Genomic DNA, 16,097 nt, shown 5'->3' with positions numbered 1-16,097 from the left:
TGATTACACCAATAAACTGCTATGCCACTGAGCAGGATGGTTGAGGAAAGAGGCACACACAGTGTGCTCTTCAAAATAACAGGGGCCAAAAAGCAGCACTTCAACAGGATGCTTGCGATCACGGCAGATCACGGTTTGGTGGTTCCGGTACGGAGTGAAATGCAATAGAAATGCTGTTATGGTTTGCAAATGGTACATGTGTAATTTTACCACAAGGATAAGCTATGTAATGCATTTTTCAAATTACCATCTTGCTTTTCAATTTTTGCTGTTATGTAAAAGTTCCCATAAAATTTACCCTGCATAAACACACCCCCAACTTTGCTTCCGTTTTTCAGTGGAGAAATGCATTCGTTACCTGTGTAAATACAATAGTACTGTTCACTGTTAGGAGACTGTCTTAACTGACTGAGTGGTCCACTCTTTCTTCAGAGCTTTCTCCTATGAATTCAAGCAAAACTTCTGCTTCTCTGATTAGTCTTCTCGGCGAGCACCCACTGACGGTGCTTCAGGCATGGGCTGGCACTACCAGTTTGGGCCACATGACCAGAACTAACCCACGTGGTTCTTACCTCTGCCCCTACACAATCCTGGAATACAAAAAACTATGCTTAGCGGGCTATATGCTTTACTTGCTGGCCTTAATTTTTTATTTTAAAGTTCAAAATTTTCTAGAAGCCTACCAATAAATTTGAACTGTGGAAATTTTCCACTCAAGGTATCAGCACTATTTGGTTCATTTTGTTTCTATACCTTATACACTCCTGTAATGAACACACTTGTCCTGAAAAATTATGTGGGCTAAATTTTATGCGAACTTTTTTGAAACAGGCAAAATTCTAATATACATTAAGCACGGTAATGATTTGAAGAATGCGTTGGATAACTTTGCAGTAAAAATGCATGTGCACTATTTGCAAATCGTAACACTTTTATTGCACTTCGCTCTGCATCGGAATTGCTAGACCTGTCGTCCAGATTGTTGGGCCTTCTTCCTCGACCATCCTGCTCGTCGACATGTCAGTTTATCGGTGTGATCAGTGTTGCCATTTTCTGAGCAGATAAACTGTCTCGCAGGAGCTGTATAACTTGACTTGCAGCCCATTGCACACAGCGGAACCAAAGACAGCTAGAAAAGTGAGCTACAGGCATGCGAATGCGACACTAACCAACCAAGTGCTGGTTGCCCCTGCTTTACTTGGACTCTCCCAGGCGTCATGCCCGGCCACGGCTCTTACGTCGCAGTAAAGTTGCTGTCGCGCAGAGTTGTGTGTTTGCCCTGTTGAGTCTTCCAGGTGCCTTTACGCTGGCACTGATGGCAAGCAGCAGCTAATAACAGGTTTAGAATTACCGTGGTCTTTCTTTCCATTGGGCCCCGAGCAACTGTGATAATGCACAGGCTGTTCTTACCGCATGCCGGCCACCAGTGTTCTCTAGTCATGGCTTCGCTGTCAGCTTTAGTCATACCGCCTCCTGCCAGTGGGCCAGCACAGCATGTTTCACTAGTGTGAATGTGCAGCCTACATAAGTCTGCTGTAGAATTTCGTCGACGTGACGTTGGTGTTTCTCACGCACTACAACCTTGTTGATGCGTACCGTAAAAACCCACATAAAATACGAACCCGCATGTAATATGATGGGAAATTTTCAGAACGCGAAATGGAAAAAGTCTTATCTGCGTATAATATGAGTGAGGAAAACTCAAGCAAAAACATTTCTTTGAATTGCATTCCACACTTCAGTCACTGTCTTCCTCGCTGCACTCTTTTGGATAGTGCCTTGTCAGACATACCTTCCCAGAGGTACTCATCCTCTGTGCGCCATCGAGCGCGTTCGAGGTGCCGCACTTCTTGAAAACGCGACGCACAAGGTCCTCTGGTATGCTTGCCCATGCGTCCACGATCCACTTGCATGGCGTGGCTGACGGTGCCCGCTTCAGACGCCCGGTCGACATCAATGCAAGCTCACCTGAGCATATCCACTCTTTGTAGCACCACTTGACCAAGTCCTTGAATGGCTTGTTCACGTAAATATCTAGAGGCTGCAGCTGAGACGACGTCCCACCCAGGATAACGAGTTCAGTACCGGATTCGCGCAACAGCCTCTTCACTGAGTCAGCCAAATGGCAATGAAACGCGTCCAGTACGAGGATGGGCGGGAACGACAACAGTGCACCGGGCCGCCTACACCACACTGACTTCATCCAGTCGAGTACAAAATCCTCTTTCATCCAACCTTTCTCATGGCATCTCACAACATTTTTGGGCAGCTCCTCACCTTTAGGCACCGTCTTGCGCTTGAAGACGACATGGGGCAGGAGCTTGCGGCCGTCTGCCGCGCACGACAATATGACGGTAACTCGCGTCTTCTCGTTGCCAGTGGACCGGACATAAACTTGTTTAGAGCTCTTTCGTGTACGGCAAGGGGCGACGGCATGTCCAGATAAACCGCCGTTTGGTCAACATTGCTGAATTGCTCTGACTGGAAGTTCTTCGACTGGCACAGCGAAATAATGTGGTGCTGGAAAGCTGCAAGCAGCTCTTTGAGCCATTCGGGCAGCTTTTGCGAAATCAAAGTTCGGCGGCGTAAGGAAAATCCAGCACGGCACATGTAGAGATAAATGCAGTGCTTGCTCGCTTTGAAGGCGGAGGTCGGTTGCCTGCGTAAGCTCCACGCTCACAGCTAGATGTGCAGCTCGCTGATGGCGTACGAACTCCTCCAGGGCAAGTTCGATTTCCAGGAATGTCCCATTCTTCAGGCCGGGAAAGCTTCTTGGCCTTTCGCTTCACGCGAATAGGGCTTCCTTCTGTCGTCGCCATCTGCGAATGCTTCCCTCGTTGACGTCGAACTGCCTCCCGACCGCATTGTTGCCGATGTCCTGTGCGGCTAAAATTACTTTCCTCTTGAAAGCGGCAGAGTACTGTTTCCGTTGCCTGACATCTTGATCCTTCACTGCGGAATGAAAAAGATGCACATCGCGAAGTGTAGTTTGCATGTGTGCTGCCAAGGTGCACACACAATAAATGATGCCATACCCACGCAGGAATAATGAAACCAAAACTTCAAGCCCACCTTTCTGACCGAAGTTTTTGTTCGGATCCACATATAGTACGAGGCGGAAATTTGGGCCGCTAATAATAGGGGGGAAAAAAAACCTCATAATGTATGCGGGCTTTTATGGTATCCTAAAAGAACATGAGAAAAAAACCTACTACATTGAACTCTCAATTGAGTGAACTTCAAGGGACCGAAGGAAATAGTTCACTTAACTGAAAGTTCACTAAACTGAATATTCACTAGACCAACATAAGACATGGCATACATAGTCAAAAGTTCGAAGTGCAATTCATGGAGCAAAATACATGGCATCCACAGTGTTAGAAATGTGTGAAATGGAGTTTGTACATATCAACAAGTACAAGGTTCATAACAGTTATAATGCTGCCTTTCTCACTTAGAAAAATATCTGTTATCTTCTTTTGCACTTGTACTTTTAAAGCACAGGAAGTAACAAAACTGTCCAAAGAGTCAATGTTTTTGTAAACTTCTTCTGGCACAGCTTGCTGTTGACACAGTCTCTCAACTTTCCAATGTACCCTACAACCTCAGCTAGAGGGCTTGAAACTGGCTCGGCAGTTGCCTCTTCTTTGTCTCTTCATCGTCTCTTTTTCGAAAGAAAGACGACGACCATGCCACGACTAGCCGGTCGGAAAAAAAACACACCACGTGGTTTGTGGTGTGACAGATCGCCGCTTTGCTCTGGCGGTGTTGTAAGCGCCAGCGACGTTACTTTGTTCATGGCCTTCGAGATTACATGCTTGCTCGTTTTGTGCGGGCGATCTCGGAGGCCATGTCTCGTTGCCATTCGTTTTCCGCGCCGCCGCTTTGCCCCAGGGGCGCTGTAGCGCAAGCGACCTTACCTTGCCGCTGGAGCGGCGGTTTGATGAGGGCGGGCATCGGTTGTGATCATAAAAATAAGCCTTGGTCCTCTGAGCGAGTTCGTTTAAGTGAAACACTTTTGCATAGAATCTAATAAAACTGCCGGGGATTCTTAAAAAGTTTGTTGTTCTGAAATATTCGATAAACCGACGTTCGTACAAGTGGGAGTTTACTGTATTCAGGAAAACGTACGATCCAAATTCAGGAAAAATCGAAAGAATTGCAACAGAACAAGAAGACTTGAGATGCGAGGGCATTTATTTCTTGCTAAACATATCTGTAATGTTCTGCTGGTGCAATACCTGACCTTTAAAAACGAGAAGTTCCTTTCCCACACACTGCAGACCTTTTTCTGCATTTCCGTTGCCCTTGGCACGAAAGAACCTGCGCACTGCATCTAGTCCGGCGAGGGCTTCAACAAAAGTAACCAGCAGATGCAAGCAATCGTCCTTGTCATTGTTTTCTGGCAATTGTGCTTTGTTGACTTTTATCTCCTCCACAATCTCTGCCATGCTTTTTGGCTCGCATGTCAAGATACTGTCGTCTACTGTAACAAAATCAAGCACGCCTTTGGTGTCAGTGCAACAGAACTTCTATTTCTATTTCGTCTTCAAGCGTGTAGTCGATAATGCGGGGCTGCACTTCAGCTGGGTTGCACCGAAAACCGTTCCACGGTTTACGCTCTCCCACGACTGGTTCAGATAATGCATTGCATCCAACAGTGATAGCTTTCCAGGATCCTCGCCCCTGGACACGGGAGCAAGTGATGCACTATGCTCTTCCTATAGATGTGTACATTATAACACCCGCATCCAGTGGTTGCAACTGGCTTGTCATGTTTATGGATTATGGAGGAACGACATGTATTTTGGATGAGCTGAGCAGTTGCCTACAAAAAACACCTTCATGCCCTTTGCACCCCAGTCGTCCATCGAGTTATCGAAGGATCTGTTCGAAGATGTATTGCGTCATGCATGCCTTCGTGTTAAATGAGAAGGGGGTTACCCGAGGGGCCCGATTTTTATTAGTCATATCATAAGAAGCCAACAAACACTGACACCAAGGACAGCATAGGGGAAATTACTTGTTCTTAATAAACGAAATAAGGAAATGAAAAAATAATGGAAATAAAAGTGGATGAAAAATACAACTCGCCGCAGGTGGGAAACGATCCCACTGAAGGTTGTCGAATCGTTCCCCACCTGCGGCGAGTTGTTTTTTCATCCACTTTCATTTCCATTAGTTCATTGTTTCTTTATTTCATAGCCGACCCACACGACCCACAGATAGCCGACGACATGAAGTCGTCAACTTTCTCGGGCTGCCTAACCTTTGCACCCACTACAAATTGCAAGGTGTGTGCGGCAGCACTCAGCCATGCCATGCACAACCATGGCTGGAGTAGAAAAGCGTGTTAACCTTTTCTGTTCCAGCAGTGTAGCGCAAATGAAATCTTAGGCAGGAGTTGATTGGCTAGTTGGTTCAACACACTGAGGCAGCACTGCAAGGAAAACTAGAAAGCAAAAAACATAAGACTCCACAAGCACCATACCGTTTCAGGCTTCTTGTGTCATTTTCCCTGTGCTGCTGCCTTAGAATTGTTAAGCTTTGTGTGGTTAAGGCTGGGAATTGAATAGGGAGCTTAATATGATCGACCTAATTTTTCATTGACTGCAATTAAAGGCTTCTGCAACTTCATTTTTGCTAGTGTAAAAAGTGTAGTTTAAGATAGTGTACATGTAGGGAAGCCTTCGTGTAAAATCTTCCATTTGAAGTAAGAGTGGAAGCTTAAAAACAGCCACTACCACTTGTCAGAAGTGACCCATGAACTAGAATGCGTCTCCTCGGCACGAGTTCAGAGATTAGGCAGAGCCGTGACGCACTGAAAAAGCTTGAAGGCAATGTGTTAGGACTTGCGTCATAGCCACTACAGTGAAAGCTCGTTGATTCAGATTTCACGGGACTGGGAAAAATGTCCGAATTATCCGAATGCCGAATTAATGAATGAACAGGAAAAACATTAATATCAAGTTGGAGAAGCATACCTTTATTTACTGAAGTATTTTGCAATAGTTGTCTGCTTTTTCGCGCAGATTCCAGCTGACATCACAATTTTTCTTAACTCTTCATACCACTTCATACAGTCCACTTCATACAGCTTTCCAACTTCTGAGCATAAGATCATTCGCTGTAGCAGGTGCTTTCGGTACTTCGACTTCACGTAGTGACTGATACCCTAGTCTATCGGCTGAAGGGCACATGTAGTGTTCGGCGCCAAAAAAAACTACCTTGATGCTCTTCAGTTCGACTGTACAGTTATGTGCACTGCAGTTGTCAACAACCATAATTATCTTGCAGTCCTCGGACGTGAAGTGCCAGTCTAACTGCTGCAGCCAGCCTCGAGAAATGTCCGAGGTCAACCAAGCCTTCCTGTTCTCTCTGTACTCGACAGGAAGGCTTTTGATGTTCTTAAAACAATGTGGCTTATGCGCCTTCCCGATAACAAGTGGCAAGCGCTCCGTGCCAGTCACATTGGCGGCAAGAAGCAGTTATCCTTTGCTTGCACTTCTTGCCACCTATGCAGGGTCCCCTTTGAAAGTCAAGTTTTGTCAGGCAGAGCATTGAAAAATAGCAGTTTCATCTGCATTGAACACGTCACTTGGTTCATATGCGGCGACGTGCTCAAGCATCTTCACATTTTTCCACTGGGTGGTCACTCTTTCGTCAACACTGGCCTTTTCACCGCACACACTTCTGAAGACAAGTTCGTGTCTCCCCGAAACCTCCAAACCACCCTTCTGAAGCTCTGAACGATTCAGTGTTCATCATTGCAGTGTACTTCTCGCCTTGTGCCATGATGAGAGGTCCGTTCAAAGGCAGATACGCATGCTTCGTGCTTTTGGGAGCTGCGGTTCACAACAACTTTCTTGATGCATGAAACTTCTTGCTTTCGAAGGTTTGAAGAATCTGTTCATTTTTCACGTACGTTCCCAACGTGCTCTGCTTCACATTGTACTTGGTCATAACGTGCTGTCGCGATTCGCCGTCCTTCAAAGCCTGCAAAATTTCCACCTTAGTCGCCAAGTTCCTGGCTTCATACTTCTGCCGCTTTGCAGATGTTGCCATCACTGTAGCACACGATGGTGGTGGCATGCAAAACACTGTCACAACGAAAAAAGAAAGCTCCACAAGAAGAAATGATGCCGACAAGACAACACAAGAGAAAATAGCATCAAACGCGCAGTGGAGCGAAGAAAAAACACACCGAAGTTCGATGACGCTGCGATCGCCCCCACAAATTGATGACGATGGCTATGCCACTCGAGTTTCAGTTTCACTCCAGTGGTGCCAGTGCTGCTTTACCACACTTTCATGTAGCGGCAGCCGTCAGCATTTGTCCGAATTATGCGGTGCGCGGCCGAATGCTGGCGAATTAACGAAGGTTTGGTTCCATAGACTAACATGCACTGTGGCCGGGACCAATAGAGCTGTCCGAATTATCAGAATTTCCGAATGAATGAGCTTTTACTGTAACTACTATACTTCGTGATGTACGTTGGAGGCGACGTTACAAAGCCTCTTAGATACTTATCTCACTGTTCACATCCGTTACCAAAAGAGTTTCAATTCACATATGAAAGAAAGATAGTTAATAGGTACACGCTATGTTATTTGATATAGTATTCAGTCTTGAACGTTTACCTCGCAAAGTTTCTCTTGTGCAGGGTGTCCCGTTTAACTTCAGCCAAACATTAAAAATATGCCAATGCCAAGTAGCTGGACAGAACCAAGGTAATGTTTTCCGTCGCTTGGAGATACTCGGATTATTTTCATTCTGCCTTAATAGATAATTACTTTTAATTACTTACCTTCTCAAATATATAATTAAATGAAAAGTGGCGATGACATGAGTGACATGAAAAACTCCAGATACAACTTTGTTGCTCAATACATGCTGCACAAGTGTTTTCCGAGCGTGAAAGAAGCCTGCAAATACGCGCGACTGGCCACTCGAGGAACTTGGTGTGTATTCACGAGCTTAGATAATTATAACTAATTATTAGGCAGAATGAAAAAAATAATCTAAGTATCTCCAAGCGATGTCAAACATTACCTTGGTTCTGTCCACCTAGGTGGCATTTCCAGCACATTGGCCGCGTCCGCCAGTATGTCGAACCCTCGGTTGCACTAGACGCTGTTGATCTCGCTAACGTGAGATAATGTGTGGGCATGTTCCCGCTTCGTCGAACTATATTTAGGCCTTTAAGAGACTCTACTTTCAATACAGATGAAATACACAAATCATATAGAGCAAAATAAAAGCCAAGTACTTGCTTTCTGAAGCTGGCACGGTCATTTGCGACGAACTGTGCCAAAAGCAAGTCGAGCCTTTCGCGAAAACAGCACACACTAAGCACTTCCTCAAAAACAAAGTTCCTATTTTTGCTATGCATTCCCACCGTGCAGGATCCGGGAATGGCTTCTGCGCATTACTTCACGCAGCAAAGCCAAATTGTAGGCCATTGAAAGTACAGCCTTCCGCTAGTCGCCTTCGATACTGCCATTCTGGGAAACTTTTGTCTTGTGCTCTCTTGAACAAGCAAGAACCACGAGAGCAGCATGCAAGGCTCCTACGTACGCACGCCAGAATCGGATACGTGCACATGCAGCAGTCGCGTATTCATCACGTATCGTTCGTAGCCAGATTTCATTATAACTGACAATGCAGCATGGGAGCATTGTAGTAAGAGGTTTACTTTGTCATAGCGCATATACAAAAGTTAACAGTGCATCCACGGCTCATTGTTATATCCGATATGTTGTTATCTGTATTGGCCTCTGGCTGCTTCTTTCTGGCTGTGCCCAGTTCTGACTTCGTTAGAGTATAATGATTTATTTGGCCTAGTTTTCTTTCTTCATGTGGGCAGTTGCATGTGTAGCGTGGACGCATAGCTGTACGCAGACAGAAAAGATGGGGCACCCAGTGGAAGATTGTACACACACCGAACAACCATGACCATTGATTTTTAACCAAATTATTTTGCTCCAATGAAAGTGACGTTTAGCAAATGCTCTGCACACATAATGCTGTGGCAGGTCTAAGATAATTACTTCGAAGGGTTTGGGTGTGAGCTAGTTGGTATGGGTCATTCATTTTAGACAGCACCAAAAAAAACACATGGACAAGGAAGAGCACAAGATCAGCGCTGACTCCCAACATCTTTATTGAAGCCCGCGCATATATGTACTCTATTCGCAACGGGCTGAAAGAGAGAAAGAAAGAAGGGGAAGGCAAGTCATTGTCAATCAACTCCTGCTGTGCATACGTCAAACATAAAACTATACAAATGTAAAATACACAATATGTACACAATCTAAACTACACTAGTATTACAATCTATGGTCTTGGCTTCTTCACAAGTTGGAAGGTTGTGCAAAAAAGTCAATGATAGCCAGCAAATGCCTGGACTGTGTAGTAAGGGACGTACCACCAAGCCCGTAGATTTATAATGTAGTAAAGTAGTAATACTAATGTAGTTTATGCCATTCCCACCTTTTGCGGCTGCACTTACATAGGGCAGACGGGACGCTTAACGTTTACATGAGCATGCATACTGTGTAAAGATTAAGACTGGTACTAATCTAGCTGTTCCATGTGCAAAAAAGTGTGGCTGTTCACCCCGCCTAAAACACACATGTGTGCTGAGAAGATACAGCGGCCAGATGTCCAGGGAGATCGTTGAGGTCCCTTCAATTTGCGAGTTAGGAGCCACTTGCGTAAGTGCCCCTTCTATAGCTCTTTGCGATAAGGAACTTAAGTTCCTTAGAAGTTAAGCAGTTTCGATTGTGTACATATTGTGTATTTCATATTTGTGTAGTTTTACATTTGACGCATGCACAGCAGGAGTTGATTGACAATGACTCTCCTTCCCTATCTTCCTTTCTCTCTTTCAGCCTGTTGCGAATAGATTACGTATATGCACAGGCTTCATTATAGATGTTGGCAGTCAGCGCTGGTCTTGTGCTCTTCCTTGTCCGTGTGTTTTTTTGGGCACATGATGACAGCAATGTCGTTAGGAAGGCCATTCCAGACTGCAGCGGTGCGAGGAAAAATAAGAATTTGAAAACATGGCAGTGTTTGAGCGTGGACGGCCAACCTGTAGCTGATGGCTGCTGCGGCGAGATATGAGTGTCGGGGGAACGATATAAGGTGTGATGCGCATAGGGCTATGAAACAATGTGTGAAATAACGATAGGCTGGCAATGCGATGACGGAGCGGTAAGGGGGATAATGCAGATGCAGTTTTTAAGGAATAAACGCTAATATCAAAGGAATATGAAGGAATGAACTGCATGCTGTTCATAGCAGCAGGTTGAAGCTAAGCTGTAGCAGTTTGCTACAAAAGGCAGGCCTGCTAGTTTCGTGAAGAGTAGATGCTATTTAAGTTGTGCACATTTGTGTAATGCTGGGGTTTCGGCAATCATTTGAATAGCTGCACTGCAAGAAGGCTTGTGGCAAAGGCATAATATGAAAAAAAAATTAAGCGAAAATTTTGCTGCTTCTCGACATGCCTCGGCGGATTCATCCAGAAAGCACCAATTGTGCGACTTGTTAGAAGAATTTTATAGGCCTTGCTTTGTTGTGAAACCTCCGTGAAGCACCTGCTTACCTTCTGACACTCTCTGCTAGAACATTGGGTACGAATTAAAGGGACCCTGAAACACTTTTCTAACTAATCATAGAATGACATCACTATTAAATTGTAGCCTCATGAATCTCCTGCTGCAAGTTTTTCTAATCATACTTGGGCATACCGTTTCTACTCGCGTAATGATCACACGCCTGAATTTGGTTGTCAAAATTCAAATTTTTTTCTTTCCCGTGTAATGATCACACCCTGAACTTATTGTAGCGATATGTTGTGTGCCAAGTCTAATGATTGCGCTTACCATCTGTCGAATGCTACGCGAACGACTTTTGAAGACATACCAAGCGGTCTGCACGCACCCAACATTCTTAAGCAGATGCCCCCATTTCATTCCTTTCCGCACTTCCATAAAAGAAAGCTACAACCAAACTTGCCTCAGCTTTATTATTTGTAAGCTTCATAATGGTTTTGATCAACAACATAAAGGGCGCCTTTAGATTCTTCTCGTCTGCACTCTGCACGCAACAAATCACGAGCGGCAACAATAGTGGCCACGTTTACGCTGATACGTTAGAACTGTACCCTATTCATACGCCGACGCTTGTAACGCAGCTAAGATATTCGCCCACCCTTAGCAGAAACGTGCCATATTAGGATAGCAGTGAAGACAAATGCCGCAGTTTCCGCAGCATGCCCGCCATGTGTTTCTATGTCATTGGCAGCTAAGCGCCCCCGTCTCCGTTTCTGTCCCCTCAAAGTGGACGTGGCTACGTCATTGTTGCAAACTTGCCGATATTAACGATATTATTCATTACTGATACGGAAGAAAATGTTTCAATTTCAATGCGCGTAATGTACTCACGAGAAGAAAAATAATCGTGTTCGGCGCGTTCGGCTTGCTCTGCCGACCGCCATTTTTGTTTTGGTGTCCTGCACTGACAGCGGCAGCTGCCTGCTTGTCATCCCGCAGCAAATGTGGGATGAAAAAATGTTTCTTTTCGTGGGAAATTTAACCCACGTAATGATCGCACCCCTGAATTTGCGTCAATTTTTTGACAAAGTTATGTGAGTAAATACGGTAGTTACTATCAGACCGATGAGCAGCTTTCTCCTTTTATTTACACTAGTGCTGGAAGCTACCGAGGGTAAGGTGGCAAGGAGGCACAATGGAGCAATGCCCCACTCGCTCCGCCCAAAGGTTAAATCTCTAGGCGGCGAGATGGCTCGTGGAGGCACTGCGTGGGATCTGCAATATCTATGCCGTGCTTTTCATCTCGGAGGCGCACGTAGCAGGTGCAGCTATGCACAACTCTCGTGTGGGTAGACCGGCAGTGCAAAGATGAAATGGCTTTTCTGCATTTTTGAGATCGCGGACATATGTTTTTCACTTACCTCCAATAAGCACTAATTGTGTTACCGAGAATGGCCTCGGGGTCACGAATTGGCCCATAGCTGTTGTGGGCTCCGCTGCTTGCAATGACGTTGAATTACGACATTACAAAGGAGAGAGCAAGTGATTTTTCACTGCTGTTCGCACGAGATTGTAAATGCCCTTATGCATGCAGTTCAATAATATTTAACTTGCAGGCTAACATGTTTATTTTCTTATATCCCGGCCACGGCGGCCGCATTTCGATGGGAGCGAAATGCGAAAACACCCGTGTGCTTAGATTTAGGCGCACGTTAAAGAACCCCAGGTGGTCGAAATTTCCGGAATCCTCCACGAAAGTGGTTTTGGCACGTAAAACCCCATAATTTAATTTTTTATTTCTTATAGTATGTTAAAAAAAGTGGCCACTTTAAGAAGACAGTCGCATCACGAGCTCTAGCAGCAGTCGCAATAGACCAGCATTTAGTGCTGAAATATCCATAACGCAAGACTGCGACTTTTTTTAAAAGTTTAATTCAGATGATCACGGCTGACCACTCGGGTTTATTTATTGCATTCACTCTCGGCAGCTAGCAGACCTGTGGTTTGTGGTGGGCCCTTCAGATGCTTGACAGAAACCAGCTCATGCTAATTAAAAGCTAGTGAAATAACCATTAGTTTATGTAGCTATTAATTAGTTTGTCATTTAATTTGTTCATAATGCGAGGCAAGCAATAGTTTTTTGCTCTAGAAATGTTTGTTGCACTGTTGGTCATTTGGCACGCAGCCCTGGCCAGGGACCTTTGAGGTCCTTGCATTCTAAAATTTGACTTGACTGAGATATTAAACAGTCAGTGCAATTTCTGTTATAAAAAACAATGCCATCATTTTCCCCATGTGTCAGCAGCATTTAAAGATAAGGGTGCAGAAATGGGTGTGCTTCAAGACTTTGGTGTTCCCATGTGTCGGGGATATTAGGGCACTGAAGGGCCAAGAAGTAGGAACTTACAATTTATCAAGCACAAATTCTTGGTAAATGTACGCAATCTATATCCATGACTAAAAAAGAGTGACACAAACAATGTGCGAAGAGGAAACTGTTCTCTACTTTGGGGAAGGAAAACAAACTGCATTGTTCATGCAACTGGTCGACGCTGTGTATGCTGTAAAAGGCAATGATTTATTCACAAACTGTGACAGCAGTCTTGCAGCAAAAGGCAGGCCTGCTGATTCTGTGCACAATGTACAGGCACTAATGAAATTTTGCATATGCATGTAATCAGTGGCGTAGCAACAGGGGGGGCCGGGGGGCCGTGGGCCCCGGGTGAACGGGGCCAGTAGGGGGGGGGGGTGTCATATACGTCTGAAGACACCCGAAAATTGTCGATATCCTCGCCTTCCTCGACTACACCCAGGGGGGAGGGGGGGTGACAGAAGAGCTAAGGGCCCCGGGTGCCAGACGACCTAGCTACGCCACTGCATGTAATGCCAGTGTTTTGCATCTTGTGACAGAAACGTAATATGGTGAACACAAATAGAAGCCATAACTTCACTACTGTATGAGATTACTCTGTTAATGCGCCTGAAAATTGGTATAAATTATACCTGTGATATTTGTTAGCGGTATTTGATAGGCTTCATTGTGAAGTCTGTTTGTGAAGCCTTTGCCTTTTGACAACTTCTGACATTGTAAATTAGGTGTGAATTGAGAAAGCAGAGCTTGAGTTGGTGCCTGCAGTCACAGTGGCCAGAGGCTGCAGAAGAAATTAAAGAAATTAAAATGTTTCGCAGACAGCTGCTTGGTCTCTCTAAATGACTTTGGTGCTGAAATGTCGATCATACAAGGTGGTTGCATCGCTTGCTCAAAGCTCATGCAATCTGTTGTCAATCTCTTTTCCTTCTCATTGCTTGTGTGTCCCTTGGTTAAAACCACGCATGCAGGTTTTGTAGTATTTTGGTGGTGTATTGCATACGTTAATGTGCAGTGCATGGTATCATTATAATGCCTTCTTGATAACCACAGACACCAGTTGGGGATGTCAGGTCACCTCTAAACTACATTCTTTGAAGTGTCTGCAAAAATGTTTGTATTCATTTGTGGTTGTGGTGGCTAATGCTCTTGTCTTTGTCCATGCAGGAACTTGCTGGCTGTGGGCAAACTACAGATTGTGACACTTCACAACAGTCTGGCTCAGTGTGCACTGAACATCATGTCTCCTAACTTTAAACCCTCCCCCTGACTACATAAGGCTACATGGTGCATGTGCTGCTGCTGCTTTGGCTTGCAGTAGTCCAGGTTCCTGTGAAGCCAGCAGTTCCTTTGTCGGGAGATAAAGTGCCTTCTCAAGCGGCGTTTGCAGTGGGCCAAGTGCCTCGTCTTTTAAGTCAATCCGGCAAACTTGTGAGATTTAAAAATTTTCTTCAGTGTGCTTTTTTTTTTTTTTTTCGTGTGTGTTTGTGTGCCAAATAAAGAACAGTCACCCTCCTGTTGCCTGTGCAGATTCTTTGCGAGAGCTGTAGTGTCAAAGTTAGCCCATGTTGACAGCATTTGCTGTCTACGTTATTATGTATGTTATGGGTTTAAAATGCAAAAGTGCACACGCACCATGCTCAACGCCATTGCCCTCCACTACAGAGCCTGCAGTGTACGTTTCAGTTATGACAAAAGGCCAGTGAATCTGAATTTTACACCGAAGCTGTATACCTCTACCATCTAAGAAAATTTTTGTCGTTGGCGTGATAAGAACTCCCCATACGTGGGCCGATCCCGGAGATAGTGTAATGCCGGGCCGACCCGTGGCGGAGGTGCAATTCGCCATAAAGGGGCCCACATACACAGCTTCGCTGAACACCCTTCACAGAGTGGAAGGGCACGAAGTTTTTTTTTTTGTGTGTGTGACCTTCCAACTATGCTTGATTATCACAGAGCCCACTCGATATCCGAAGTGGTTGGAGGCCCTGCAATATCATTCAATAAAATATATAGTTGTGCAAAATAAAAGCTCGAGGCTTGACAAGTTTTTCTAGGGCTAAAAATCCAAGCAAACTTAATATTCGAAATTGCCCTTGAATTTTTCTTCCTGGGCAAGTGTTATGGTTACTGCTGCCGGCTTTGCAATGAAACCGCGTCTAATAGCGAGTCGCGACCTTATGCGTGAAGAGCGAGAAATGTAGCGGACGTTGGCTTATGCTGGTATGTTGTGGACACGTTCAGCAGCAGCTTCAGTAAACGCAGTGTTTGTAGAATTATCGGAAATTCCGTCTCGTCATGTATCTGTGATGCATTCTCGTATATGTAGGCACACTTCTGCGATGTGATCATTTTTTTTCAGTTACGTAATTTTTAAATATCGCTTGTGGCAGATGGCATATTTCTAGTCAGCTGTGAGGTGGGTTATTCAGAGGTGATCATATTGCTTGCACGAGAAATTTAAACAATTTGCGAAAATTCACCGATTCATTTGTCGCATATTGAAATTTACGAATTGTAGACGGGTAATTTGTAAGGCATAGCCACTTCGTAAGAATTTTGAGGATGGCATGGGTTTCTACACGTAGGCCATCGAACTAGCGGTAAAAAATATGCACTGTCGTTGGGGGGGGGGGGGGGGAGCACTTTACAAATCGCTATTTCATGCATTCACGCACAAAACTGGAACGCCCGTGTAATTTGTCTCGCGCTTCGGCAATATCTCGAAACGTGTCAGTCTGGGAATTCATTTCTAAGTGGATATACCTTGCTAACAGACCGGCTACAATTCGTAAATTGCAACGTGTGCAGTGTGCAACGTGTGCATTAAAGTTAATTCGTGAATTTTTAAAATTTGTCTATTATGTTTCGATTTCTCGTGCACGTAATTCCAGCCTCTGAAAAATCCAGCTCCAGGACTAGACTTCTGCTATCTGGCACAGGTGGTTCTTAAGATTTCTGTAAATCTTAAATATGATCATCCGGTACAGGAGCCATTCCGTCTGGCTATTTCCAGCGATGTAAAACGCCACGAAAGTTGTCCCAAATATAGGACGAAAGTGCGGTATCTCGTGGAAGATACCGTCATCCTAGAGGACTTCACACGGGTTTGGAGTATCTGGTTATCTCGAAACCACTTCCAGAAAAAAAAAAACTGCCCTTTTGCTTC

The 16,097-nt window shown here is 44.8% G+C and overlaps 1 protein-coding gene across 2 annotated transcripts in view; it reads left to right on the top strand.

Annotated features, from left to right (window-relative positions):
- Window positions 1-14,448, top strand: part of Swt1 (Swt1 RNA endoribonuclease) — a 130,521-nt gene extending 116,073 nt beyond the window's left edge. For both annotated transcript variants that reach the window (XM_075678032.1, XM_075678033.1), the window contains exon 18: window positions 14,096-14,448. In XM_075678032.1, coding sequence (XP_075534147.1) covers window positions 14,096-14,198 — 103 coding nt within the window. In that variant the 3' untranslated portion in view covers window positions 14,199-14,448. The remainder of the gene's footprint in view (window positions 1-14,095) is intronic.
- The last annotated feature ends 1,649 nt before the right edge of the window (window positions 14,449-16,097 follow it).

Source organism: Dermacentor variabilis, unplaced genomic scaffold (genome assembly GCF_050947875.1).
Source record: "Dermacentor variabilis isolate Ectoservices unplaced genomic scaffold, ASM5094787v1 scaffold_15, whole genome shotgun sequence".
Lineage (NCBI taxonomy): Eukaryota > Metazoa > Arthropoda > Arachnida > Ixodida > Ixodidae > Dermacentor > Dermacentor variabilis.
The sequence above is the reverse complement of the archived record's forward strand: the minus strand, read 5'-3'. Positions and strand labels throughout refer to the sequence as shown.